General features: G+C 50.5%; 1 protein-coding gene across 1 annotated transcript; it reads right to left on the reverse strand.

Annotated features, from left to right (window-relative positions):
* Positions 1 to 1,641: 1,641 nt before the first annotated feature.
* l3mbtl4 (L3MBTL histone methyl-lysine binding protein 4) lies at positions 1,642 to 27,122 on the reverse strand. The gene is made up of 17 exons (XM_079260059.1): positions 26,999 to 27,122; positions 21,030 to 21,115; positions 20,851 to 20,955; positions 20,583 to 20,718; positions 20,420 to 20,511; positions 17,458 to 17,603; positions 17,280 to 17,356; positions 17,046 to 17,131; positions 16,854 to 16,964; positions 16,660 to 16,774; positions 15,774 to 15,873; positions 12,746 to 12,865; positions 12,514 to 12,588; positions 11,043 to 11,116; positions 3,338 to 3,498; positions 3,146 to 3,208; positions 1,642 to 3,069 (listed from the first exon to the last, which is right to left on the reverse strand). The coding sequence occupies exons 1-17, from the start codon at positions 27,024 to 27,026 to the stop codon at positions 2,728 to 2,730; spliced, it is 1,917 nt and encodes a 638-aa protein (XP_079116185.1). The 5' UTR covers positions 27,027 to 27,122; the 3' UTR covers positions 1,642 to 2,727.
* Positions 27,123 to 27,917: the final 795 nt, after the last annotated feature.

A 27,917-nucleotide genomic window follows, 5' to 3' on the forward strand; every position in this document is an offset into this window, starting at 1 on the left:
CTCCTCCAGGTGTGTTTTAGTGACTCAAACATCTCCTCCAGGTGAGTTTTAGTAACTAAACATCTCCTCCAGGTGAGTCTTAATGACTAAACATCTCATCCAGGTGTGTTTTAGTGACTCAAACATCTCCAGGTGAGTCTTAGTGACTAAACATCTCCTCCAGGTGTGTTTTAGTGACTCAAACATCTCCTCTTGGTGTGTTTTAGTGACTAAACATCTCCTCCAGGTGAGTCTTAGTGACTAAACATCTCCTCCAGGTGTGTTTTAGTGACTCAAACATCTCCTCTTGGTGTGTTTTAGTGACTCAAACATCTCCTCTTGGTGTGTTTTAGTGACTAAACATCTCCTCCAGGTGAGTTCTAGTGACTAAACATCTCCTCCAGGTGTGTTTTACTGACAAAACATCTCCTCCAGGTGTGTTTCAGTGACTCAAACATCTCCTCCAGGTGTCTTTTAGTGACTAAACATGTCCTCCAAGTGTGTTTTAGTGACTAAACATCTCCTCCAGGTGTGTTTCAGTGACTAAACATCTCCTCCAGGTGAGTTTTAGTGACTAAACATCTCCTCCAGGTGAGTTTTAGTGACTCAAACATCTCCTCCAGGTGAGTTTTAGTGACTAAACATCTCCTCCAGGTGTGTTTTAGTGACTCAAACATCTCCTCTTGGTGTGTTTTAGTGACTCAAACATCTCCTCTTGGTGTGTTTTAGTGACTAAACATCTCCTCCAGGTGAGTTCTAGTGACTAAACATCTCCTCCAGGTGTGTTTTACTGACAAAACATCTCCTCCAGGTGTGTTTCAGTGACTCAAACATCTCCTCCAGGTGTCTTTTAGTGACTAAACATGTCCTCCAAGTGTGTTTTAGTGACTAAACATCTCCTCCAGGTGTGTACTGGGGACTCAACTATAATCCTCCAGGTGTGTTTCAGTGACCCAGGTTGTGTCCTGAAGGTGTGCTTTAGTGACTCAAACGTGTGATCCAGCCGTGTTTCACAGATTTAGTTCTTCCAGGTGTGTCTGAAGAGATGTTTTGTCTCTCCAGAGAAAATGATCAATAAGTTTCTGCAAGTTGGTTCTGACAAACTAAATGTGATCAACAGGTGGCGCTGCAGGCTTCCTTCCACAGAGCAGTGGTTACTAATGCTCAGCGCAGAGGAAAAGCAGAACCAGAACCGACCTGAACCGAGTAGTTTCATGTTGAAACCTGCTGCTGGAAGCTACTGATGACACCCCGTGTAAACACCTGATGGACTCACCTGAGTTTCCAGCGCACGTGACAGGCTGCATTTTCTCTGGACTGCCTGTTTTCCTTTCATTTTTCTGTTACATCATCTTTTTTCATCCAGTTGACGTAACGGTGATGTAACTCATGTTGCCTTTTTTTCCCCCACTTTGCAGGTTTGAGCGTCTCATCCAGGAAAAACTGATCGGCAGGTAATAACACCTGTGTGACATCAGCGAAGGCACCTGCTTACAAAGACCAATAAATGAGCAGCACGCAGATGGGATCAGTTTTTATTGATATCATCCAACACTGACAGAAACGGTAGACAGGAAGTGAGTGTAAATATCAGCTGACTGCTGGAAACAGGACAGCTGTCGCTATGGAAACCTGAGGAAAAGCCTGCCAAATACAAAGAAGATTAAAAACTAAGCATGTGCAGCATAGCAACCCCCCCACCCCCGTCAAGGCTGGAAGGACACGTTTTGCCCCGCTGATAAGGTGACATCACAGAAGGGGAGGAGTCAGAGAAACACTAACTTCCTGTTAGCTTTTTGGTTTAAATCCCAGCAGGACAGATTATAAATGTTTATTCAAATATAAAGATTAAATAAATCTATAGAGACTGAGTAGACAACAATAGATACTCTGGAAGGACACAGAGGAAAACTAGAAACTCTGGATTAAAACTGTCTGCCAGGACTATTCAACAACTGATTGGCTTTCATACATGCCTGTCACCAACCGTCAAAAAGATGACCAATCACAGCAGAGCAGGTTGGATAACGTCTGAAAGGTAAAATCCTGAGAGGAACAGTCATTGGTAAATGGGCGGGGCTACAATGTGATGTCAGAATCTGCTGATTGCTGGGCCGCGACATAAACACCAGACTCAAACATTCATGGTGAGATGGCTCATTAACATCTCATTTACATATCCGCATGGCCTTAGAGAAGCTCTGGTTCTGTTAGTTCCAGGTGGAAAGGCGTGTTTGTAACCCCACCCTGGAACCCGGTCTTCCCTCGGTAATCCTGCTGATCTGCAGCAGAAACACTTCTGTCGGACACGGTGCTCATCGTGTCGTCAACTCTGACCCAACAGAATTATATGAACCCAAATCTGAAGGTTTGGAACGCCTCAGCCAATCAGGAAGCAGCAGACAAGTTTCTGCCGGAGTTGTTTTCATAGTCTGGTCACCATGGAAACAAATGGCTCCACCCTCATCCAGCTGGCTCACGTCTTCGGTCTCAGCAGGTGAATCGTTTAACCCTCCACTTTCCAGAATCCTTCGCGTTCGTCCAGGATAAGCCCCGCCCCCTCGGGGGTGAAGTCTGAAAGGAGTTCAGGTGTTCAAGGGACAGAGTGATGACGGCAGCAGGACGTGTAGCAGACACACCTGAGGTCATTGTGACATCACAACTTCAAATCTGGTCTCTGGCTGGATAAACAGGACAAGAAAGAAGGGCTTAACCAAGGGGTGGGTTCGTACTCAGACAGCCCAAGTGTCAGGTGTTTGGATCCTGGACGTGTGATTGGCTCTTATCCCCAGCATGTGATTGGCTCTTATCCCCAGCGTGTGATTGGCTCTTATCCCCAGCGTGTGATTGGCTCTTATCCCCAGCGTGTGATTGGCTCTTATCCCCAGCGTGTGATTGGTTCTTATCAGCAGCGTGTGATTGGTTCTTATCAGCAGCGTGTGATTGGCTCTTATCCGATTGGCTCCTGCTGTCGGCATGTTTGAACATCAGGATGGAGTTGTATATCTTGAGGGCGGGTCCAAGTTTGATTGACATGATCCTGACGATGTCCCGCTGGGTGAGCAACAGCAAGGCCCGCCCATCTATTTGCTGAAGAAAAGCAAGAACCAATCGGATCAGAAACTGTGATGACATCATACGGACAGAAGCTGATTGGCCGCCTCACCTCATCCCTGAACTGTTTGGCCTGTTCCTCGCAGCCCGGAAGAGACTCGATGAAGCTGGACACCTGCAGGGAGGCGGACCACAACAACGGCACATCCACGTCAGTCAACACTTATTATACTGTTGCCATGGCAACGAGTGTTCACAGACCAGAAAGTGGGACAAAAGCCTGCAGTGGTCTTGTTGTCCTCACCTGTTGGACACTCCAGTGCTGGACCGTCTCTGCGTGAACTCCGACGACACCCGGCAGCAGTTTACGATGCTGTTCCCAGCAGAGAGACAGGTCTCGGCCCGGCTGCGCCGACATGGCGGACAGGAAGACGGACTGGTGGAGGGCGGCCTGCAGGCTGGACTCTGGACAGAAGACGGACAGGAGACGGACAGACAACACAGGCTTAGTCCAACACAGGAAAATGTTTCATGAACTGAAATCCTGCACGAGGAATCATCTGGAAAAGTTGACCTCTTATCCATCATTAACAGGTTCTGGTTCTGGAGCAGGTTCTGGTTCTGGAGCAGGTCCTGGTTCTGGAGCAGCTCGGACCGACTCTGGATCCGGATCGCCGCCAGACCAGAACCGACCCATCTCACCACTCTGAGCAGTGAGACGGGCATCATGTGATCACTGACTCTGCAGTCCTACACAGGATGGAGCAGACCACAACCAACACTGCAGTTACCATAGCGAACTGTTTCCATGGAAACGGGAACTTCCTCTGCCTGCTGTTTCCATGGAAACACAGTGAGGAGAGCTGGGGGTGTGAGAGTGTGTGTTTATGTAAGTGACCATTTAAACCATCGCAAAGTGGTGAAGCGGCTCTCATCCGACTATGCCTCGTCATTGTCGTGGCAACAGAAGACAGGTCTACCTCTGAATACAGAACACATCTGTCTTCACCGTCACATGATGTGAAAGGAAACCGGTCTGGTCCAGATACCTGAACATCGGTCCGGTCCTGATACCTGATCATCGGTCCGATACCTGATCATCGGTCCCGATACCTGATCATCGGTCCCGATACCTGATCATCGGTCCCGATACCTGATCATCGGTCCCGATACTTGATGATCGGTCCCGATACCTTAACATTGGTCCGGTCCCAATCCCTGATCATCGGTCCGGTCCAGAAGGAAACCCAGTATGGGTGGAGACGAGGTCTGTAGTGGTGGAGGTCTGTAGCGGTGGAGGTCTGTAGCGGTGGAGGTCTGTAGCGGTGGAGGTGGAGGTCTGTAGCGGTGGAGGTGGAGATCAGAAGTGGTGGAGGTGGAGGTCTGTAGCGGTGGAGGTGGAGGTCAGTAGCGGTGGAGGTGGAGATCAGAAGTGGTGGAGGTGGAGGTCAGTAGTGGTGGAGGTCAGTAGCGGTGGAGGTCTGTAGTGGTGGAGGTGGAGGTCAGTAGTGGTGGAGGTCAGTAGTGGTGGAGGTGGAGGTCAGTAGTGGTGGAGGTGGAGGTCTGTAGTGGTGGAGGTGGAGGTCTGTAGTGGTGGAGGTGGAGGTCAGTAGTGGTGGAGGTGGGGGTCAGTAGTGGTGGAGGTGGAGGTCAGTAGTGGTGGAGGTGGAGGTCTGTAGTGGTGGAGGTGGAGGTCTGTAGTGGTGGAGGTGGAGGTCAGTAGCGGTGGAGGTGGAGGTCAGTAGTGGTGGAGGTGGAGGTCAGTAGTGGTGGAGGTGGAGGTCTGTAGCGGTGGAGGTCTGTAGCGGTGGAGGTGGAGGTCAGTAGCGGTGGAGGTGGAGGTCTGTAGTGGTGGAGGTGGAGGTCAGTAGCGGTGGAGGTGGAGGTCAGTAGTGGTGGAGGTGGAGGTCTGTAGCGGTGGAGGTCAGTAGCGGTGGAGGTGGAGGTCAGTAGTGGTGGAGGTGGAGGTCTGTAGCGGTGGAGGTGGAGGTCTGTAGCGGTGGAGGTGGAGGTCAGTAGTGGTGGAGGTCTGTAGCGGTGGAGGTGGAGGTCAGTAGCGGTGGAGGTGGAGGTCTGTAGCGGTGGAGGTGGAGGTCTGTAGTGGTGGAGGTCTGTAGCGGTGGAGGTGGAGGTCAGTAGCGGTGGAGGTGGAGGTCTGTAGCGGTGGAGGTGGAGGTCTGTAGTGGTGGAGGTGGAGGTCAGTAGTGGTGGAGGTGGAGGTCTGTAGCGGTGGAGGTGGAGGTCAGTAGTGGTGGAGGTCTGTAGCGGTGGAGGTGGAGGTCAGTAGCGGTGGAGGTGGAGGTCTGTAGCGGTGGAGGTGGAGGTCAGTAGTGGTGGAGGTCTGTAGCGGTGGAGGTGGAGGTCAGTAGCGGTGGAGGTGGAGGTCTGTAGCGGTGGAGGTGGAGGTCAGTAGTGGTGGAGGTCTGTAGCGGTGGAGGTGGAGGTCAGTAGCGGTGGAGGTGGAGGTCTGTAGCGGTGGAGGTGGAGGTCTGTAGTGGTGGAGGTGGAGGTCAGTAGTGGTGGAGGTGGAGGTCTGTAGCGGTGGAGGTGGAGGTCAGTAGTGGTGGAGGTCTGTAGCGGTGGAGGTGGAGGTCAGTAGTGGTGGAGGTCTGTAGTGGTGGAGGTGGAGGTCTGTAGTGGTGGAGGTCTGTAGTGGTGGAGGTGGAGGTCTGTAGCGGTGGAGGTGGAGGTCAGTAGTGGTGGAGGTGGAGGTCAGTAGTGGTGGAGGTCTGTAGCGGTGGAGGTGGAGGTCAGTAGTGGTGGAGGTCTGTAGTGGTGGAGGTGGAGGTCAGTAGTGGTGGAGGTGGAGGTCAGTAGCGGTGGAGGTGGAGGTCAGTAGTGGTGGAGGTCTGTAGCGGTGGAGGTGGAGGTCAGTAGTGGTGGAGGTCTGTAGTGGTGGAGGTGGAGGTCAGTAGTGGTGGAGGTGGAGGTCAGTAGCGGTGGAGGTGGAGGTCAGTAGCGGTGGAGGTGGAGGTCAGTAGTGGTGGAGGTGGAGGTCAGTAGCGGTGGAGGTCAGTAGCGGTGGAGGTGGAGGTCAGTAGTGGTGGAGGTGGAGGTCTGTAGTGGTGGAGGTCTGTAGTGGTGGAGGTCTGTAGTGGTGGAGGTGGAGGTCAGTAGTGGTGGAGGTCTGTAGTGGTGGAGGTGGAGGTCTGTAGCGGTGGAGGTCTGTAGCGGTGGAGGTGGAGGTCTGTAGTGGTGGAGGTCTGTAGCGGTGGAGGTGGAGGTCAGTAGTGGTGGAGGTGGAGGTCTGTAGCGGTGGAGGTGGAGGTCAGTAGCGGTGGAGGTGGAGGTCAGTAGTGGTGGAGGTCTGTAGTGGTGGAGGTGGAGGTCAGTAGCGGTGGAGGTCTGTAGCGGTGGAGGTCTATAGTGGTGGAGGTGGAGGTCTGTAGCGGTGGAGGTGGAGGTCTGTGGAGGTGGAGGTCTGTAGCGGTGGAGGTCTGTAGCGGTGGAGGTGGAGGTCTGTAGCGGTGGAGGTCTGTAGCGGTGGAGGTCTGTGGAGGTGGAGGTCTGTAGCGGTGGAGGTCTGTGGAGGTGGAGGTCTGTGGAGGTGGAGGTCTGTAGCGGTGGAGGTGGAGGTCTGTAGCGGTGGAGGTCTGTAGCGGTGGAGGTGGAGGTCTGTGGAGGTGGAGGTCTGTAGCGGTGGAGGTGGAGGTCAGTAGCGGTGGAGGTGGAGGTCAGTAGCGGTGGAGGTGGAGGTCAGTAGCGGTCGAGGTCTGTAGCGGTGGAGGTCTGTAGCGGTGGAGGTCTGTAGCGGTGGAGGTCTGCAGCGGTGGAGGTCTGCAGCGGTGGAGGTCTGTAGCGGTGGAGGTCTGCAGCGGTGGAGGTCTGTGGAGGTGGAGGTCTGTAGCGGTGGAGGTGGAGGTCTGTAGCGGTGGAGGTCTGTGGAGGTGGAGGTCTGTGGAGGTGGAGGTCTGTAGCGGTGGAGGTCTGTGGAGGTGGAGGTCTGCAGCGGTGGAGGTCTGTAGCGGTGGAGGTCTGCAGCGGTGGAGGTCTGTAGCGGTGGAGGTCTGCAGCGGTGGAGGTCTGTGGAGGTGGAGGTCTGTAGCGGTGGAGGTCTGTGGAGGTGGAGGTCTGTGGAGGTGGAGGTCTGTAGCGGTGGAGGTGGAGGTCTGTAGCGGTGGAGGTCAGTAGCGGTGGAGGTGGAGGTCTGTGGAGGTGGAGGTCTGTAGCGGTGGAGGTCTGTAGCGGTGGAGGTCTGCAGCGGTGGAGGTCTGTGGAGGTGGAGGTCTGTGGAGGTGGAGGTCTGTAGCGGTGGAGGTCTGTGGAGGTGGAGGTCTGTGGAGGTGGAGGTCTGTAGCGGTGGAGGTCTGTAGCGGTGGAGGTGGAGGTCTGTGGAGGTGGAGGTCTGTGGAGGTGGAGGTGGAGGTCTGCAGCGGTGGAGGTCTGCAGCGGTGGAGGTCTGCAGCGGTGGAGGTCTGTAGCGGTGGAGGTGGAGGTCTGTAGCGGTGGAGGTCTGTGGAGGTGGAGGTCTGTGGAGGTGGAGGTCTGTGGAGGTGGAGGTGGAGGTCTGTAGCGGTGGAGGTGGAGGTCTGTGGAGGTGGAGGTCTGTAGCGGTGGAGGTGGAGGTCTGTGGAGGTGGAGGTCTGTAGCGGTGGAGGTGGAGGTCTGTAGCGGTGGAGGTCTGTAGCGGTGGAGGTGGAGGTCTGTTGAGGTGGAGGTCTGTAGCGGTGGAGGTGGAGGTCTGTAGCGGTGGAGGTCTGTGGAGGTGGAGGTCTGTAGCGGTGGAGGTCTGTGGAGGTGGAGGTCTGTAGCGGTGGAGGTCTGTGGAGGTGGAGGTCTGTGGAGGTGGAGGTCTGTAGCGGTGGAGGTCTGTGGAGGTGGAGGTCTGCAGCGGTGGAGGTGGAGGTGGTGGTCCTGCCAGCGTGGTGCCGGGTGCAGTGTGAACTGGTTTAAGTAAACCCCGTATAATACTGTATGCTGTCGGAGAGCTAGACTGGACCTGGGTCACGGTTTAGGAAAATGTGGTTTGATTCAGGAAACATGGATGTATCTTTGTTCCATTTTATGGATGGTATCCATATCCGTATCTGGTCTGGTTTTCCTGTTATTCTATATTTTTAGGGTTAATTAGGAGTTTAGTTAACGGACATCACTGCAGCAGAGTGGCATCAACTGGACAGAGAACGACAGGAATAAAAGTTTTCCTTCAGGAAGTCTGGAGAGCTGCTCCTGAAGACCAGTGGAAGATGTCAGGAAGCTTCTTTCTGAGACTGGGATGGAGAATAAACACCCTTAGACTGTCCCTGGAAACTGGATTTAAACTGGTCTAAATCAGTTGTTTCCTGTTTGCAGAAGTTCACTCGGTGCCGAGTTAGAGCTCTTTACTCCGTTGTTTACTCTGCCGACTCATGTGAGAGCGCTCTGCAACAGTAAATCTGGCTCCGGATCAGGCTTTGAGCTTTTTCCTCTGATGGTGCAGAGTGGGAGGAAGAAGAGGAGGATGAAGAGGAGCTGCTGTGTGTCAGCACTGAGAGAGAAACTAACAGCAGCTGTTTGCTTTAAACAAAGATACACCCATCAGAGCCAGTCATGTGACTGATGTAAACATCAGCGGGTTAGAGGGGTGAGACACATCACATCCTTATTTAACTGACATAATCTCCTCTCTTGTTGCCATGAGATGTCATGTGACTCCTGCAGTCATGTGACTCACATGGAGGTGAGCTGACAGACAGATGGACTTTACATCTGTCAGCGGCCTCAGTCCTGCTGGGATTAGAGACAGTAAACTGGCTGGTTACCTGTGGTCCAATCCAACCGGCAGGTTACGATCCCGCCACGTTGTCATGGTAACAGCTCCATGAACTGTACCAGTTTTAGGTCATGAACTCAAACCAGCCGGTGTATAACGCAGACATAGAGATCAGAAATGTAAAAAATGAGAAGCTCACCGACTGTCCCCTCTGTCTCGTCTGACGACGAAGGGAGGATGACTGCAGACCAACATTTAGATCAGGGATCCTCATCTTTGGTCCTGCAGGCCCACCTGACTCAGATCAGTGGCTCAGCAGCAGACTGGTCCAGAACTCATCAGAGATCCACGAGTTAGAATCAGGTGTTACAGCAGGGAAACATCTAATATCGGCAGGATTGTGGGGCTGGAGCAGGGATCCTCAGATAATGTCATGGAAACAGCTTGAGTCTGGTGTGTTCCAGCAGGGTCACTGGAAAACCTGCAGGACACAGGGCCTGGAGGACCAGCGTTGGGGACCGCTAGCCTTGAGGACCAGCGTTGGGGACCGCTAGCCTTGAGGACCAGCGTTGGGGACCGCTAGCCTTGAGGACCGGCGTTGGGGACCGCTAGCCTTGAGGACCGGCGTTGGGGACCGCTAGCCTTGAGGACTGGCGTTGGGGACCGCTAGCCTGGAGGACCGGCGTTGGGGACCGCTAGCCTGGAGGACCGGCGTTGGGGACCGCTAGCCTTGAGGACTGGCGTTGGGGACCGCTAGTCTGGAGGACCGGCGTTGGGGACCGCTAGCCTGGAGGACCGGCGTTGGGGACCGCTAGCCTGGAGGACCGGCGTTGGGGACCGCTAGCCTTGAGGACTGGCGTTGGGGACCGCTAGCCTGGAGGACCGGCGTTGGGGACCGCTAGCCTGGAGGACCGGCGTTGGGGACCGCTAGCCTTGAGGACTGGCGTTGGGGACCGCTAGTCTGGAGGACCAGCGTTGGGGACCGCTAGTCTGGAGGACTGGCGTTGGGGACCGCTAGCCTGGAGGACCGGCGTTGGGGACCGCTAGCCTGGAGGACCGGCGTTGGGGACCGCTAGCCTTGAGGACTGGCGTTGGGGACCGCTAGTCTGGAGGACCGGCGTTGGGGACCGCTAGCCTGGAGGACCGGCGTTGGGGACCGCTAGCCTTGAGGACTGGCGTTGGGGACCGCTAGTCTGGAGGACCGGCGTTGGGGACCGCTAGCCTGGAGGACCGGCGTTGGGGACCGCTAGCCTGGAGGACCAGCGTTGGGGACCGCTAGCCTTGAGGACTGGCGTTGGTGACCGCTAGCCTGGAGGACCAGCGTTGGGGACCGCTAGCCTTGAGGACTGGCGTTGGTGACCGCTAGCCTGGAGGACCGGCGTTGGGGACCGCTAGCCTTGAGGACTGGCGTTGGGGACCGCTAGCCTTGAGGACTGGCGTTGGGGACCGCTAGCCTGGAGGACCGGCGTTGGGGACCGCTAGCCTGGAGGACCGGCGTTGGGGACCGCTAGCCTGGAGGACCGGCGTTGGGGACCGCTAGCCTTGAGGACCGGCGTTGGGGACCGCTAGCCTTGAGGACTGGCGTTGGGGACCGCTAGTCTGGAGGACCGGCGTTGGGGACCGCTAGCCTGGAGGACCGGCGTTGGGGACCGCTAGCCTTGAGGACTGGCGTTGGTGACCGCTAGCCTGGAGGACCGGCGTTGGGGACCGCTAGTCTGGAGGACCGGCGTTGGTGACCGCTAGCCTGGAGGACCGGCGTTGGGGACCGCTAGCCTGGAGGACCGGCGTTGGTGACCGCTAGCCTGGAGGACCGGTGTTGGGGACCGCTAGCCTTGAGGACTGGCGTTGGTGACCGCTAGCCTGGAGGACCGGCGTTGGGGACCGCTAGCCTTGAGGACTGGCGTTGGTGACCGCTAGCCTGGAGGACCGGCGTTGGGGACCGCTAGCCTGGAGGACCGGCGTTGGGGACCGCTAGCCTGTTGTTGCCATGCTAACATCCGAGGAATTCTCCCGCCGTGTGAATGCTGGGAAACCGTGGATTACCTGAGGCCGGATGTCTGACCCATCAACTCTCAGGACCAGAACTCCAACATGTTGATGTTTTCTTTGATTCTCGTTAAACTGGTGTGAATGCGGGTTGGTTCACCAGAAAGTGCAGATGTTTTGAGACTCCAGAACAGAACCAGGACCAGAAATGTGTCTGCTTTTGCTGGACCAACACCAGTCTGATGAACTCTGTCCAACTCTCTGTTGTCATGGAAACATAGTGTTGTCCAGAGCGCACATCCACTCTTAGAACCAGAACTCCCCGACCAACCTGGACTGATAGCTGTGAGGGGAAGCTGCTCCTCTTCCTGTTTCACTTCCAGAAAGGTGGTTGGCTGCTGCAGTCTGTGAGGGCGGAGCCAGAGAGGAAGCATCATCACCATCAGTGTTAGAAAGTTCTCTCGTTATCATGTTTCTGACTCCTCTAACCTCCTGATAAGCAGAAATGAGCACGGAGAGGAGGAGATGAAGAACAAAGGATGGAGAAGAATGGATAGAGCAAAGAGGAGACAGAAGAAAGTGTGGAAGGGAAAGAACTGAGGAGAGGTAATGGAGGATAAAGGATGTAGGCAGAAGGATTACAGAGGCGGGGGGATGGAGAACAAAGGATGGAGGAGAGTGGGTATATGGAGAAAGGATGAAAAATAATGGGTAGAGAAGAGAATGAAGAGGAAAGTACTGAGGAGAGAGGATAAAAGATCTAAAGTGGTGCTATTCTGGTATTTGGAGTTTTCTGAGCTTTCTACAGTGTTACAGTGTTGAATCCTCATCAGACATGTGAACGGCACTGTTTTTTATCACCTAAACGCATATTTGAGTTTGAGTTTGAGTTCCAGCACACTCTCCGTTCGGTTTCCATGGCGACGAAAAACGCGTGGTTTTAGAGAGTTTTTTCTACGTGGAAATCCTTGTGACGTCCCGGGGGATAAGGTTCGGTGATTGGTTACCTTCTACTGGTTAACAAGGACATGTACAAATACATCAGGCGGGTGGAAAACGTGGGATAAAGTTATTTCCAACGATGGCTGGTGAGTTTACCAAAGAGAGACCTCCTGCTGCATTCGTTGCTGTGGGTTGCTGTTTTCCACTTTGTTTTCAGGCTCTGATTCAGGTTCCAACATGTAGGGCTGGATGCTATGTGTTGACATTGTAGTTTGTTTTTTTATTGAGTTCATATCAGCCTAATCCTTCTGTTTATGAGATGTTACAATGACGGTGAAAGCAGGTGTGGTGCGCGCTCCCGATGTAGTGCAGTGGCGGGAGGCGGGGCTTAATGCGGAAGAGTCTCAATCCACTCGTTTTGCCCGCAGGCTGATCTGACAGCCTACGGAGAGGGTCGGTCTGAAGTAAATAAAGCCATTTGTGACAATAACTCCATCAATCCCAGCCCTTCTGGGCTCAGAAATAAAAATAAATTAGCCTGAAATGCACAGAATAGTTCCACTTTAAGGGAATGATAGAGGAGTGAGGATGGAGAAGAGAGGATTAAGGGAAAAGACTAAAGTGAGAGGATAGAGCAGAAAGGATGAAGGGTGGACGGGACAGAGAAGAGAGGATGGGAGAAGATTCCACCTGGTATCATTAAACCTTTCTGATGTCCTATGACGTCAGGGAAATAGTCTTGTGTTACATAATACGATCCCAGACTTACACAACAGAGATTATCTGCTGCCAGAGACGGATCTACAACACAACGTTTACCCTGTCAGAGAGCTGCTTCTCCTGACGTCTGTCACACCTACCGATCCACCAGTCGTCTTCTTTTCCCCAGAGGAAGCAGCTCGTCTCGGTCCTCCGTCTTCACGTCAAGTCCTCTCCTGTTTCACACACCGAGGGAAAGACATGAAGACGGACACATTAATGGATGGACATATATGAGACACGTAGAGTTTTCCTGTGATGCTGACTGGGTCAGCGGTCCCCCTGCTGAGTCAGCATTCTATCATCATTTCCAGTTAGCATTGTTCTCTTTACCTGTTGCTCTGGTGATGTATTGTAACGGGTACGAGAGTGATGGTTCGCTCGCCTCCTAACCTATCAGGAAACACCACCTCCTTTCGCATGTTAATGTCTGAATATGGACAGCCGAAGGCACTAGGCGAGATGGAAGAGATGGGTTTTTGATGAGTCAGCAGTTAGACTGAAGAGCCAGCAGTTAAAACTAAGTCAGCAGACAAAGCAATAGACAAAAGTCAGAATGATGACTCAGCAATCAGAACAAGGACTCAACTATTTGATTGATTACTCAGCACTCAAAATGAGCAGTCAGAACGATGAGTCAGCAGTCATAATGAAGCACTCACAACAATGAGTCAGTCAGCAGTTACAAGTCAGAATGATGAGTCAGCAATCAGAACGAAGAGTAAGGCAGTCAGAACGATGACTTAACAGTCATAACTATGAGTCAGCAGTCAGAATGATGAGTCAGCAGTCAGAATGATGAGTCAGCAGTCAGAATGATGAGTCAGCAGTCAGAATGATGAGTCGGAAGGCAGAATGATGAGTCAGCTGTCAGAATGATGAGTCAACAATCAGAATGATGAGTCAGCAGTCAGAATGATGAGTCAGCAGTCAGAATGATGAGTCAGCAGTCAGAATGATGGGTCAACAATCAGAATGAGTCAGCATTCAGAATGATGAGTCAGCAGTCAGAATAATGAGTCAACAGTCAGAATGATGTGTCGGCAGTCAGAACGACGAGTTGTCCGTCAGAATGATTAGTCAGCTGTCAGAATGATGAGTCAGCAGTCAGAATAATGAGTCAGCAGTCAGAATAATGAGTCAGCAGTCAGAACGAAGAGTCAGCAGTCAGAACGAAGAGTCAGCAGTCAGAACGATGAGTCAGCAGTCAGAACGATGAGTAAGGCAGTCAGAACGATGAGTAAGGCAGTCAGAACGATGAGTAAGGCAGTCAGAACGATGAGTCAGCAGTCAGAACGATGAGTCAGCAGTCAGAACGATGAGTCAGCAGTCAGAACGAAGAGTCAGCAGTCAGAACGATGAGTCAGCAGTCAGAACGATGAGTCAGCAGTCAGAACGATGAGTAAGGCAGTCAGAACGATGAGTAAGGCAGTCAGAACGATGAGTCAGCAGTCAGAATGATGAGTCAGCAGTCAGAACGATGAGTCAGCAGTCAGAAAGATGAGTCAGCAGTCAGAAAGATGAGTCAGCAGTCAGAATGATGAGTCAGCAGTCAGAATGATGAGTCAACAGTCAGAACGATGAGTTAGCAGTCAGAACGATGAGTTAGCAGTCAGAACGATGAGTAAGGCAGTCAGAACGATGAGTTAGCAGTCAGAACGATGAGTTAGCAGTCAGAACGATGAGTTAGCAGTCAGAACGATGAGTAAGGCAGTCAGAACGATGACTTAGCAGTCAGAACGATGAGTCAGCAGACAGAACGATGAGTTAGCAGTCAGAACGATGAGTCAGCAGTCAGAACGATGAGTCAGCAGTCAGAACGATGAGTTAGCAGTCAGAACGATGAGTAAGGCAGTCAGAACGATGAGTCAGCAGTCAGAACGATGACTTAGCAGTCAGAACGGTGAGTCAGCAGTCAGAACGATGAGTTAGCAGTCAGAACGATGAGTTAGCAGTCAGAACGATGAGTCAGCAGTCAGAACGATGAGTTAGCAGTCAGAACGATGAGTTAGCAGTCAGAACGATGAGTCAGCAGTCAGAACGATGAGTTAGCAGTCAGAACGATGAGTCAGCAGTCAGAACGATGAGTTAGCAGTCAGAACGATGAGTAAGGCAGTCAGAATGATGAGTAAGGCAGTCAGAATGATGAGTTAGCAGTCAGAACGATGAGTCAGCAGTCAGAACGATGAGTAAGGCAGTCAGAATGATGAGTTAGCAGTCAGAATGATGAGTCAGCAGTCAGAATGATGAGTTAGCAGTCAGAACGCTGGGTCAACAGTCAGAAAAATGAGTCAGCAGTCAGAACGATGAGTTAGCAGTCAGAAAGATCAGTCAGCAGTCAGAATGATGAGTTAGCAGTCAGAACGATGAGTAAGGCAGTCAGAACGATGAGTCAGCAGACAGAATGATGACTTAGCAGTCAGAATGATGAGTTAGCAGTCAGAACGATGAGTCAGCAGTCAGAACGATGAGTTAGCAGTCAGAACGATGAGTCAGCAGTCAGAACGATGAGTTAGCAGTCAGAACGCTGAGTAAGGCAGTCAGAATGATGAGTTAGCAGTCAGAACGATGAGTAAGGCAGTCAGAATGATGAGTTAGCAGTCAGAACGATGAGTCAGCAGTCAGAATGATGAGTTAGCAGTCAGAACGATGAGTCAACAGTCAGAAAAATGAGTCAGCAGTCAGAACGATGAGTTAGCAGTCAGAAAGATCAGTCAGCAGTCAGAATGATGAGTTAGCAGTCAGAATGATGAGTTAGCAGTCAGAAAGATCAGTCAGCAGTCAGAACGATGAGTTAGCAGTCAGAACGATGAGTAAGGCAGTCAGAATGATGAGTTAGCAGTCAGAACGATGAGTCAGCAGTCAGAATGATGAGTTAGCAGTCAGAACGATGAGTCAGCAGTCAGAATGATGAGTTAGCAGTCAGAACGATGAGTCAGCAGTCAGAACGATGAGTTAGCAGTCAGAAAGATCAGTCAGCAGTCAGAACGATGAGTTAGCAGTCAGAACGATGAGTAAGGCAGTCAGAACGATGAGTAAGGCAGTCAGAATGATGAGTTAGCAGTCAGAACGATGAGTCAGCAGTCAGAATGATGAGTTAGCAGTCAGAACGATGAGTTAGCAGTCAGAACGATGAGTAAGGCAGTCAGAATGATGAGTTAGCAGTCAGAACGATGAGTCAGCAGTCAGAATGATGAGTTAGCAGTCAGAACGATGAGTCAGCAGTCAGAACGATGAGTCAGCAGTCAGAATGATGAGTTAGCAGTCAGAACGATGAGTCAGCAGTCAGAATGATGAGTTAGCAGTCAGAACGATGAGTCAACAGTCAGAACGTTGAGTCAGCAGTCAGAATGATGAGTACCTGTGGTGGCCAGTGTATTTGGCTCCTTTAATGTGCCCGACTCCTCTGCAGCCCGCAGTGGGACACACTCCCTGAGAGGGTGAGGAAAGGGGGGACGAACCTGTCTCACAAAATACAGAGAAAGTCATCAACACCAGAATTTTTTTAGGTGCTGAGTCATCTCACTCTGACCCGTTCATCTGACCAGTCCCACTCTGACCAGTCTGTGTAAACTGTCCCACTCTGACCAGTCTGTGTAAACTGTCCCACTCTGACCAGTCTGTCTGACCAGTCTGTGTAAACTGTCCCACTCTGACCAGTCTGTGTAAACTGTCCCACTCTGACCAGTCTGTCTGACCAGTCTGTGTAAACTGTCCCACTCTGACCAGTCTGTGTAAACTGTCCCACTCTGACCAGTCTGTCTGACCAGTCTGTGTAAACTGTCCCACTCTGACCAGTCTGTCTGACCAGTCTGTGTAAACTGTCCCACTCTGACCAGTCCCACTCTGACCAGTCCCACTCTGACCAGTCTGTGTAAACTGTCCCACTCTGACCAGTCTGTGTAAACTGTCCCACTCTGACCAGTCCCACTCTGACCAGTCTGTGTAAACTGTCCCACTCTGACCAGTCCCACTCTTACCAGTCTGTGTAAACTGTCCCACTCTGACCAGTCCCACTCTGACCAGTCTGTGTAAACTGTCCCACTCTGACCAGTCTGTGTAAACTGTCCCACTCTGACCAGTCCCACTCTTACCAGTCTGTGTAAACTGTCCCACTCTGACCAGTCTGTGTAAACTGTCCCACTCTGACCAGTCCCACTCTTACCAGTCTGTGTAAACTGTCCCACTCTGACCAGTCTGTGTAAACTGTCCCACTCTGACCAGTCTGTCTGACCAGTCTGTCTGACCTGGGGGTGGTTCCAGCGGGTGCCCTGTGCGTTGACACCAGCCGATAGGATGCAGGTCACAGAGGTCGCTGTCACACCACACGTCAAACTGGGAGGACCAGCCATCGTAGTGGATCTGTACGTACACACCTGGTTACATCATCACACACTCTATGACATCATTCAGGTGCAGACAGGTAAACTGCAGACCGTACCTTCACCCTGTATTCTTCAGTGTCCGTTACTGTGGCAACCCGGATCAACATCGGGTTCCTTTTGTCAACTGCTTCAAGTCTGTGGTTCACCTGGAAACCATGTGGAGCTCTCTGATTGGACAAAAACAGCTGTCAGTCATCACAGGGAGCATTTTGATTGGACCCCTCTTCCCTTGCTGCTCCTCATCTCACCTGCGTGAACGCAGAAGTCGGAGCAGCCGTAGAACCAGTTTCCTGCAGGTACTCCTCCCAGACAAAGTTCTCTGGATTGGGATAACCTGAATGACAGAAGGACTTTGGTGATACTACAACTACAGTCAGTACTGCAGCTTAAGTAGAAGTACACAGTGTATTAGTACTGTAAGCTTTAGAGCATGATGTGCTAGTACTGTGAGTACTAGAGGAGTATGTAAAAGTACAACCTACCCTGAGGGGCGGTCAGAGGACGGCCCTGCTCTTCACACCAGCCCACAGGATGGATGTAAGGGCTGCTGCTGTCACACCTGATCAAACATCACATCATCAGTCAGTCTGACAGAAACCATCAGTACTACAGCTACATTACAGAAACTACTGGTACTACAACATGTCTGTCCATCCTCACCAGTAATCATACGTATCATCCCAGTTATCGAAGTGGACCAGGAAGCAGTCATCAACGACATCAGTGACGGAGGCGACGCAGACCAGACCCGGGTTCTTTTTGTCCACCGCCTCCAACTTCATCCCCACCTGGAACTCTGAGACAGACTGAGACCACGGGCAAAGAGACGGAGAGAGAGGTGTAGGTAAAGAGCACCAGGTGTGTCCTAGAGGCACCAGGTGTGTCCTAGAGGCACCAGGTGTGTCCTAGAGGCACCAGGTGTGTCCTAGAGGCACCAGGTGTGTCCTAGAGGTACCAGGTGTGTCCTAGAGGTACCAGGTGTGTCCTAGAGGTACCAGGTGTGTCCTAGAGGCACCAGGTGTGTCCTAGAGGCACCAGGTGTGTCCTAGAGGTACCAGGTGTGTCCTAGAGGCACCAGGTGTGTCCTAGAGGCACCAGGTGTGTCCTAGAGGCACCAGGTGTGTACTAGAGGTACAACGTGTGTACTAGAGGTGTGTACTGGAGGTACCAGGTGTGTACTAGAGGTACAAGGTGTGTACTAGAGGTGTGTACTAGAGGCGTGTACTAGAGGCGTGTACTAGAGGTGTGTACTAGAGGTACAAGGTGTGTACTAGAGGTGTGTACTAGAGATGTGTACTAGAGGTGTGTACTAGAGGCGTGTACTAGAGGCGTGTACTGGAGGTGTGTACTAGAGGTGTGTACTAGAGGTACAAGGTGTGTACTAGAGGTGTGTACTAGAGATGTGTACTAGAGGTGTGTACTAGAGGTGTGTACTGGAGGTGTGTACTAGAGGTGTGTACTAGAGGTGTGTACTAGAGGTGTGTGCTAGAGGCGTGTACTAGAGGTGTGTACTGGAGGTGTGTACTAGAGGCGTGTACTGGAGGCGTGTACTGGAGGCGTGTACTGGAGGTGTGTACTAGAGATGTGTACTAGAGATGTGTACTGGAGGCGTGTACTGGAGGCGTGTACTAGAGGTGTGTACTAGAGGCGTGTACTAGAGGCGTGTACTAGAGATGTGTACTAGAGGCGTGTACTAGAGGCGTGTACTAGAGGCGTGTACTAGAGGTGTGTACTAGAGGCGTGTACTAGAGGCGTGTACTAGAGGCGTGTACTAGAGGTGTGTACTAGAGATGTGTACTAGAGGCGTGTACTAGAGGCGTGTACTAGAGGCGTGTACTAGAGGTGTGTACTAGAGGCGTGTACTAGAGATGTGTACTAGAGGCGTGTACTAGAGGCGTGTACTAGAGATGTGTACTAGAGGCGTGTACTAGAGGCGTGTACTAGAGGTGTGTACTAGAGGCGTGTACTAGAGGCGTGTACTAGAGGCGTGTACTAGAGGCGTGTACTAGAGGCGTGTACTAGAGGCGTGTACTAGAGGTGTGTACTAGAGATGTGTACTAGAGGCGTGTACTAGAGGCGTGTACTAGAGGTGTGTACTAGAGATGTGTACTAGAGGCGTGTACTAGAGGCGTGTACTAGAGATGTGTACTAGAGGTGTGTACTAGAGGTGTGTACTAGAGATGTGTACTAGAGGTGTGTACTAGAGGCGTGTACTAGAGGCGTGTACTAGAGGTGTGTACTAGAGGCGTGTACTAGAGGCGTGTACTAGAGGCGTGTACTAGAGGTGTGTACTAGAGATGTGTACTAGAGATGTGTACTAGAGGTGTGTACTAGAGGCGTGTACTAGAGGCGTGTACTAGAGGTGTGTACTAGAGATGTGTACTAGAGGCGTGTACTAGAGGCGTGTACTAGAGGCGTGTACTAGAGGCGTGTACTAGAGGTGTGTACTAGAGGCGTGTACTAGAGGCGTGTACTAGAGGCGTGTACTAGAGGTGTGTACTAGAGATGTGTACTAGAGGCGTGTACTAGAGGTGTGTACTAGAGGCGTGTACTAGAGGTGTGTACTAGAGGCGTGTACTAGAGATGTGTACTAGAGGCGTGTACTAGAGGCGTGTACTAGAGGCGTGTACTAGAGGCGTGTACTAGAGGCGTGTACTAGAGATGTGTACTAGAGGCGTGTACTAGAGGCGTGTACTAGAGGCGTGTACTAGAGGTGTGTACTAGAGATGTGTACTAGAGGCGTGTACTAGAGGCGTGTACTAGAGGCGTGTACTAGAGGTGTGTACTAGAGGCGTGTACTAGAGGTGTGTACTAGAGGTGTGTACTAGAGGTGTGTACTAGAGGCGTGTACTAGAGGCGTGTACTAGAGGCGTGTACTAGAGGCGTGTACTAGAGGTGTGTACTAGAGATGTGTACTAGAGATGTGTACTAGAGGTGTGTACTAGAGGCGTGTACTAGAGGCGTGTACTAGAGATGTGTACTAGAGGTGTGTACTAGAGGCGTGTACTAGAGGTGTGTACTAGAGGTGTGTACTAGAGGCGTGTACTAGAGGCGTGTACTAGAGATGTGTACTAGAGGCGTGTACTAGAGGCGTGTACTAGAGGTGTGTACTAGAGGTGTGTACTAGAGGCGTGTACTAGAGGCGTGTACTAGAGGCGTGTACTAGAGGCGTGTACTAGAGGCGTGTACTAGAGGCGTGTACTAGAGGCGTGTACTAGAGGTGTGTACTAGAGGCGTGTACTAGAGGCGTGTACTAGAGGTGTGTACTAGAGGTGTGTACTAGAGGTGTGTACTAGAGATGTGTACTAGAGGTGTGTACTAGAGATGTGTACTAGAGGTGTGTACTAGAGGTGTGTACTAGAGGCGTGTACTAGAGGTGTGTACTAGAGATGTGTACTAGAGGCGTGTACTAGAGGCGTGTACTAGAGGCGTGTACTAGAGGCGTGTACTAGAGGTGTGTACTAGAGGTGTGCACTAGAGGCGTGTACTAGAGGCGTGTACTAGAGGCGTGTACTAGAGGCGTGTACTAGAGGCGTGTACTAGAGGTGTGTACTAGAGGCGTGTACTAGAGGCGTGTACTAGAGGCGTGTACTAGAGGCGTGTACTAGAGGCGTGTACTCACGGCAGAGCGACTGGTGAACAGAGATGGCGGAGCAGCTTGAGCGCCCGAGGACTGAAGGTAGCTCTCCCAGTCGAACTCGGCTTCAGTCTGACCTGCAAACCAAAACCAGATGTTCTCACCTGTGTCAGGTGACGTACCTGTCAGGGTGGGGCAGTCTGCTCACCTTTAGGGGGGTGGAGCTTGTGCTTGTGCTCTTTACACCATCCCGCTGGCTTGATGTCTGCCGAGTCAGCATTTACCCAGAAGTCATAGCATTCTGAGTAACCGTCGATGTGGAGACGCAGGCGACAGCCAATCACCTGACAGAGACACAGAGACTTAGCAGGCAGCGCTCTCAGAGGTAAGTGTGTGTGTGTGTGTGTGTGTGTGTGTGTGTGTGTGTGTGTGTGTGTGTGTGTATGTGTGTGTGTGTGTGTGTGTGTGTGTGTTACCTCGGCAACTGTCAGCACACAGAACATTGACGGATGTAGTGGGTCGATACCTTCAAGCTTCATTCCAACTTTAAAACTGGTTTTCTTGCTGGGATAGGACTGGGCCTGACAGACAGGTGAGGTCAGACAGGTAAGCGTGGCTCAGATACATGCTACAGATGTATTTCTTCAGGCGTTACCTGTGTGAAGAGTGAGGGCGGAGCTGCTTCAGCCTTTTGCTCATTGAGGTATTGCTGCCAGGACCAGGACCGCCTCTTCACACTCACTGAGGACCAAGACACATCAGCCAATCACATGTTGCGTTCCAGTGCTGATTCGGTAGCCACAGCAACCTCCGGCACCTGAAGTAAGCAGGCAGCCTTCTGGGCAGCTCTGAGTTTTTTATGTATTTACATCCGTTTAAAGTGTGTTACAGTGTCTTGCTTGTTAGTTTATACATCTCACAGATAGGAAAAAAAAGTGCGACTCCTGTTTGTTCTGCCGACCCCCAGGGAGAGAGGCTTTGCCAGCCTCCACTACATTATCCAGCAGAAGTGGAGGAAGTGGGGTTGCTGGTCCGGAGCTAACCTAGAAGTTCAGCTAAGACACAGTGTCAGACAGACCTCAGCCCTCCAACCAAACCAGGGAGGGTTAACAGGGAGGGTAGCAACGCATCAGATGCTCATGTGAACACCAGGTTTTGAGCCACCTGGGATGTGAGGAAAAAGTAAAACTTGGTGGTCTGATACGTCCGATATGTAAACAAACCCATGGTGTTATCCAAATACCAATGACAGTGGCTCTGAGTCGCTGTGTTCTGCAGTCGTACCTGTAAGTAGACCGCCAACTATAACCTGACTACCATCTGTAACCTAACTACCATCTGTAACCTAACTACCAACTGTAACCTGACAACTGTAACCTGACTACCAGCTGTAACCTGACTACCAGCTGTAACTTGACTACCAGCTGTAACCTGACTACCAGCTGTAACTTGACTACCAACTGTAACCTGACAACCAGCTGTAACCTGATTAATGACTGTAATCTAACTACCAACTGTAACCTGACTACCATCTGTAACCTAACTACCAACTGTAACCTGACAACTATAACCTGACTACCAGCTGTAACCTGACTACCAGCTGTAACCTGACAACCAGCTGTAACCCGACTACCAACTGTAACCTGACAACCAGCTGTAACCTGATTACTGACTGTAATCTAACTACCAACTGTAACCTGACAACAAACTGTAAGCTGATTACTGACTGTAATCTAACTACCAACTGTAACCTGACAACAAACTGTAAGCTGACAACCAACTGTAACCTGACTACCAACTGTAACCTGACAACTGTAACCTGACTACCAGCTGTAACCTGACTACCAGCTGTAACCCGACTACCAACTGTAACCCGACTACCAACTGTAACCTGACTACCAACTGTAACCCGACTACCAACTGTAACCTGACAACTGTAACCTGACTACCAACTGTAACCCGACTACCAACTGTAACCTGACAACTGTAACCTGACTACCAACTGTAACCTGACTACCAACTGTAACCCGACTACCAACTGTAACCCGACTACCAACTGTAACCTGACTACCAACTGTAACCCGACTACCAACTGTAACCTGACTACCAACTGTAACCTGACAACTGTAACCTGACTACCAGCTGTAACCTGACAACCAGCTGTAACCCGACTACCAACTGTAACCTGACAACCAGCTGTAACCTGATTACTGACTGTAATCTAACTACCAACTGTAACCTGACAACCAGCTGTAACCTGATTACTGACTGTAATCTAACTACCAACTGTAACCTGACAACAAACTGTAAGCTGACAACCAACTGTAACCTGACTACCAACTGTAACCTGACAACTGTAACCTGACTACCAGCTGTAACCTGACTACCAACTGTAACCTGACTACCAACTGTAACCCGACTACCAACTGTAACCTGACTACCAGCTGTAACCTGACTACCAACTGTAATCTGACAACTGTAACCTGACTACCAACTGTAGCCTGACTACCAGCTGTAACCCGACTACCAGCTGTAACCTGACAACCAGCTGTAACCTGATTACTGACTGTAATCTAACTACCAACTGTAACCTGACAACCAGCTGTAACCTGATTACTGACTGTAATCTAACTACCAACTGTAACCTGACAACAAACTGTAAGCTGACAACCAACTGTAACCTGACTACCAGCTGTAACCCGACTACCAGCTGTAACCCGACTACCAACTGTAACCCGACTACCAACTGTAACCTGACTACCAGCTGTAACCCGACTACCAACTGTAACCCGACTACCAACTGTAACCTGACTACCAGCTGTAACCCGACTACCAACTGTAACCTGACAACTGTAACCTGACTACCAACTGTAACCTGACAACCAACTGTAACCTGACTACCAACTGTAACCTGACAACCAGCTGTAACCTGACTACCAACTGTAACCCGACTACCAACTGTAACCTGACTACCAACTGTAACCTGACAACTGTAACCTGACAACCAGCTGTAACCCGACTACCAACTGTAACCCAACTACCAACTGTAACCTGACTACCAACTGTAACCTGACTACCAACTGTAACCTGACTACCAACTGTAACCCGACTACCAACTATAACCTGACTACCAACTGTAACCTGACTACCAGCTGTAACCCGACTACCAACTGTAACCCGACTACCAACTGTAACCTGACTACCAGCTGTAACCCGACTACCAACTGTAACCCGACTACCAACTGTAACCTGACAACTGTAACCAGACTACCAACTGTAACCTGACTACCAACTGTAACCTGACAACTGTAACCCGACTACCAACTGTAACCCGACTACCAACTGTAACCTGACAACTGTAACCTGACTACCAACTGTAACCTGACAACTGTAACCCGACTACCAACTGTAACCTGACTACTGTAACCTGACAACTGTAACCTGACAACTGTAACCTGACTACCAACTGTAACCTGACAACTGTAACCCGACTACCAACTGTAACCTGACTACCAGCTGTAACCCGACTACCAACTGTAACCTGACTACCAACTGTAACCCGACTACCAACTGTAACCTGACTACCAACTGTAACCTGACAACCAGCTGTAACCTGACTACCAACTGTAACCTGACTACCAACTGTAACCCGACTACCAACTGTAACCTGACTACCAGCTGTAACCTGACTACCAGCTGTAACCCGACTACCAACTGTAACCCAACTACCAACTGTAACCCGACTACCAACTGTAACCTGACTACCAACTGTAACCCGACTACCAACTGTAACCTGACTACCAACTGTAACCTGACAACTGTAACCTGACTACCAGCTGTAACCCGACTACCAACTGTAACCCAACTACCAACTGTAACCTGACTACCAACTGTAACCCGACTACCAACTGTAACCTGACTACCAACTGTAACCCGACTACCAACTGTAACCTGACTACCAACTGTAACCTGACTACCAGCTGTAACCTGACTACCAACTGTAACCTGACTACCAACTGTAACCTGACTACCAACTGTAACCCGACTACCAACTATAACCTGACTACCAACTGTAACCTGACTACCAGCTGTAACCCGACTACCAACTGTAACCCGACTACCAACTGTAACCTGACTACCAACTGTAACCCGACTACCAACTGTAACCTGACAACTGTAACCTGACTACCAACTGTAACCCGACTACCAACTGTAACCTGACAACTGTAACCTGACTACCAACTGTAACCTGACTACCAACTGTAACCCGACTACCAACTGTAACCTGACAACTGTAACCCGACTACCAACTGTAACCCGACTACCAACTGTAACCTGACTACCAACTGTAACCCGACTACCAACTGTAACCTGACAACTGTAACCTGACTACCAACTGTAACCTGACTACCAACTGTAACCCGACTACCAACTGTAACCCGACTACCAACTGTAACCTGACAACTGTAACCCGACTACCAACTGTAACCTGACTACCAACTGTAACCTGACTACCAGCTGTAACCTGACAACTGTAACCTGACTACCAACTGTAACCTGACAACTGTAACCTGACTACCAGCTGTAACCCGACTACCAACTGTAACCCGACTACCAACTGTAACCTGACTACCAGCTGTAACCCGACTACCAACTGTAACTTGACAACCAGCTGTAACCCAACTACCAGCTGTTATCTGATTACCAGCTGTAGTCATGTAAAGTCCTCACATTTAATTTAAGATCAATAAAGTATGCATTTATCTGTCCAACGTGGGGCTGTACGAGTCCACCGTGGGGCTGTACGAGTCCACCGTGGGGCTGTACGAGTCCAACGTGGGGCTGTACGAGTCCAACGTGGGGCTGTACGAGTCCAACGTGGGGCTGTACGAGTCCAACGTGGGGCTGTACGAGTCCACCGTGGGGCTGTACGAGTCCAACGTGGGGCTGTACGAGTCCACCGTGGGGCTGTATGAGTCCACCGTGGGGCTGTACGAGTCCACCGTGGGGCTGTACGAGTCCACCGTGGGGCTGTACGAGTCCACCGTGGGGCTGTACGAGTCCACCGTGGGGCTGTACGAGTCCACCGTGGGGCTGTACGAGTCCACCGTGGGGCTGTACGAGTCCAACGTGGGGCTGTACGAGTCCACCGTGGGGCTGTACGAGTCCACCGTGGGGCTGTACGAGTCCACCGTGGGGCTGTACGAGTCCACCGTGGGGCTGTACGAGTCCACCGTGGGGCTGTACGAGTCCACCGTGGGGCTGTACGAGTCCACCGTGGGGCTGTACGAGTCCACCGTGGGGCTGTACGAGTCCACCGTGGGGCTGTATGAGTCCACCGTGGGGCTGTACGAGTCCACCGTGAGACTGTTTTATTGTTGAACATGTGTCTGCTTATGCTTAGATGATGGTTTGATGTTGGTTTGTCTTCAGGGTTTGCTGTTCGGAAAATCCACACAAACTCAAACCCACATACATGATCTCAGATCTGCCAGATGTAATTCTACCATTACGAACAAATAAATGAAGCAGAGCCTTGCATGGAAATAGTCGGATTTCCCTCATAAGTTCATCTGATAAGAGACTGAATGAGACCAGTGGTGTAGTGGTCCCTTAAGAAACGGGTATACTCCAGGTTTGTCCCTTTTTTAAATAGACATTGAAGAAATAGCCAGAAAAACCATGTTTTTTTTTTTTAAACACTTGTTTGTTTCACTCCAAAAATCCATCTGAATATTTACTTATTGTCAGATAATTTCTGCTCTTTGGTCTCCAAGCAGTACTAAAAGGCACAATTGCTGCTTTTAGCACCTTCATCCTAAAGGGTTCCAGTGTTGTATCGAGGCCAAGTTCCCAAATGAGACCTGTTCCAGCCTCCAGCTCTGCTGCAAAGCCATTTGACCCACACGTGCGCTCTCAACACAATGAGATCGGGGCCTCGGGCTCATAGACATATATACATATATCTTTATTATGTCTATGTTCAGGCTAAAGTTACGGCAGCTGATGGTCGACGTAGCTACATGTGTAGGGATGCTTGTAACTGTAAAAGCAGCATCACAGGGGGGTTAGAGGTGGGTTCACTGACTGACAAAGAAGAGGGTATATTCTAGGGATGGGAAAATCAAATCGAAAAATCGAAAATCAGGATTTCTTTTGCTTCACAATTTTAAAATGGATTTTTTGTTAAAAAAAATGTTTTTTTAAATAAATAAAAATAATACATGAAAATTTTCTTTGTCATTTTTATTGTTCTTATTGATCTTTTAACTTGTCTTCTTATAACAGCAGAATGATGGTCTGGCTACTGGGTTGTTTTTCCTCATTGAAATAATAATAAAAAAAATGATGTGGGAAAAAAAAAGTTTCATATATTTATTTTGTTTTTAATTAACAAAATTCAGCAATATCAAAGAATTGTGAGAACAGCAATTTAAATAGAATCAGCACCCAAAAAAATCGGAATCGAATCGGGACAAAAGCGTATCACCACAGCCCTAGTATACCCGCGTACACCCTGGACTACACCGCTGGATGAGACTAAACACACTAAACTGTCCAACCAGGAGAAAGTCAAAGGGTTTCTGTCAGCCAATCAGAGAGCCAGCTGTGCAGGTGCGTTACCTTGTGTACTGCTGACTTTGTTCTTCATCCCCTCTGCTCCCTTTTCTTCTTTGGTGGTTCTCTGTGCAGACAGGAAACAAACACGGAGGTGAGGAAGATGATGTTCTGCGGTCAGAAAGACTTCCTGTCGGTGAGGCGGACAATGATCCGTTTCATCCTGGAGTCGGGTTCAGAATCAGTCGTTCAGCCTGTTGATCCGCTGTATGATGATCTGTAGAATAAAACCATTCTAAAGAATCACATTGATCAATAAAGCAGCTGCCGATCGATCGATTATCAGCTGGACCATCCAGGACGTCCACTTCAACGTCCAACAATGATATAATGGTTGTTCAGACAAAACAACTTCAACTTTGACCAAATTCAACAGTAAAATAAGGAACAGGGAGATGATCACAACAACGAGACATCTAATAACAAAAACATTCGCTATCAACGTTCTGATTGATTAGCCGTGCTATCAAACTGTCTGATCTGTTCTTCATCAGGAAGTCCACCATTAAAACACTCAGGAAGTCAGCAAACTTCCACCTTCAGAATAATAGTCGGCTTCTGCAGACAACTTCATATAAGTCGATCAGGAGGACCAACTTCAAACTTATTGATCTGGTCACTAATTATCACCTTAAACTTTATCAATCTCAGAAACAAATTTCAGCTTAAAAGAATGACAATGAGCTTCGATTATTGATTTGTGACCAGATCAATGAGTTGATGTAAACCTTTGATTTAAAGTGAGGAAAATTTTACAGGAACTCCAAACAGCTGATTGATCTCCTGTCATTGATCTGTCTGGTTATTGATCAGCTGGGCCTTAACTAAGTCTGAGTTTCTGGTTCCAGATCCGCTGCTTTGAGCTGCGTTCATCACCTCTGAGGATCTGTACCCAAAGTGACAAACCACAAGGAAAACCCATCAT

This window comes from Telmatherina bonti (genome assembly GCF_933228915.1).
Source record: "Telmatherina bonti genome assembly, chromosome: 20".
NCBI classification, from domain to species: Eukaryota; Metazoa; Chordata; class Actinopteri; order Atheriniformes; family Telmatherinidae; genus Telmatherina; species Telmatherina bonti.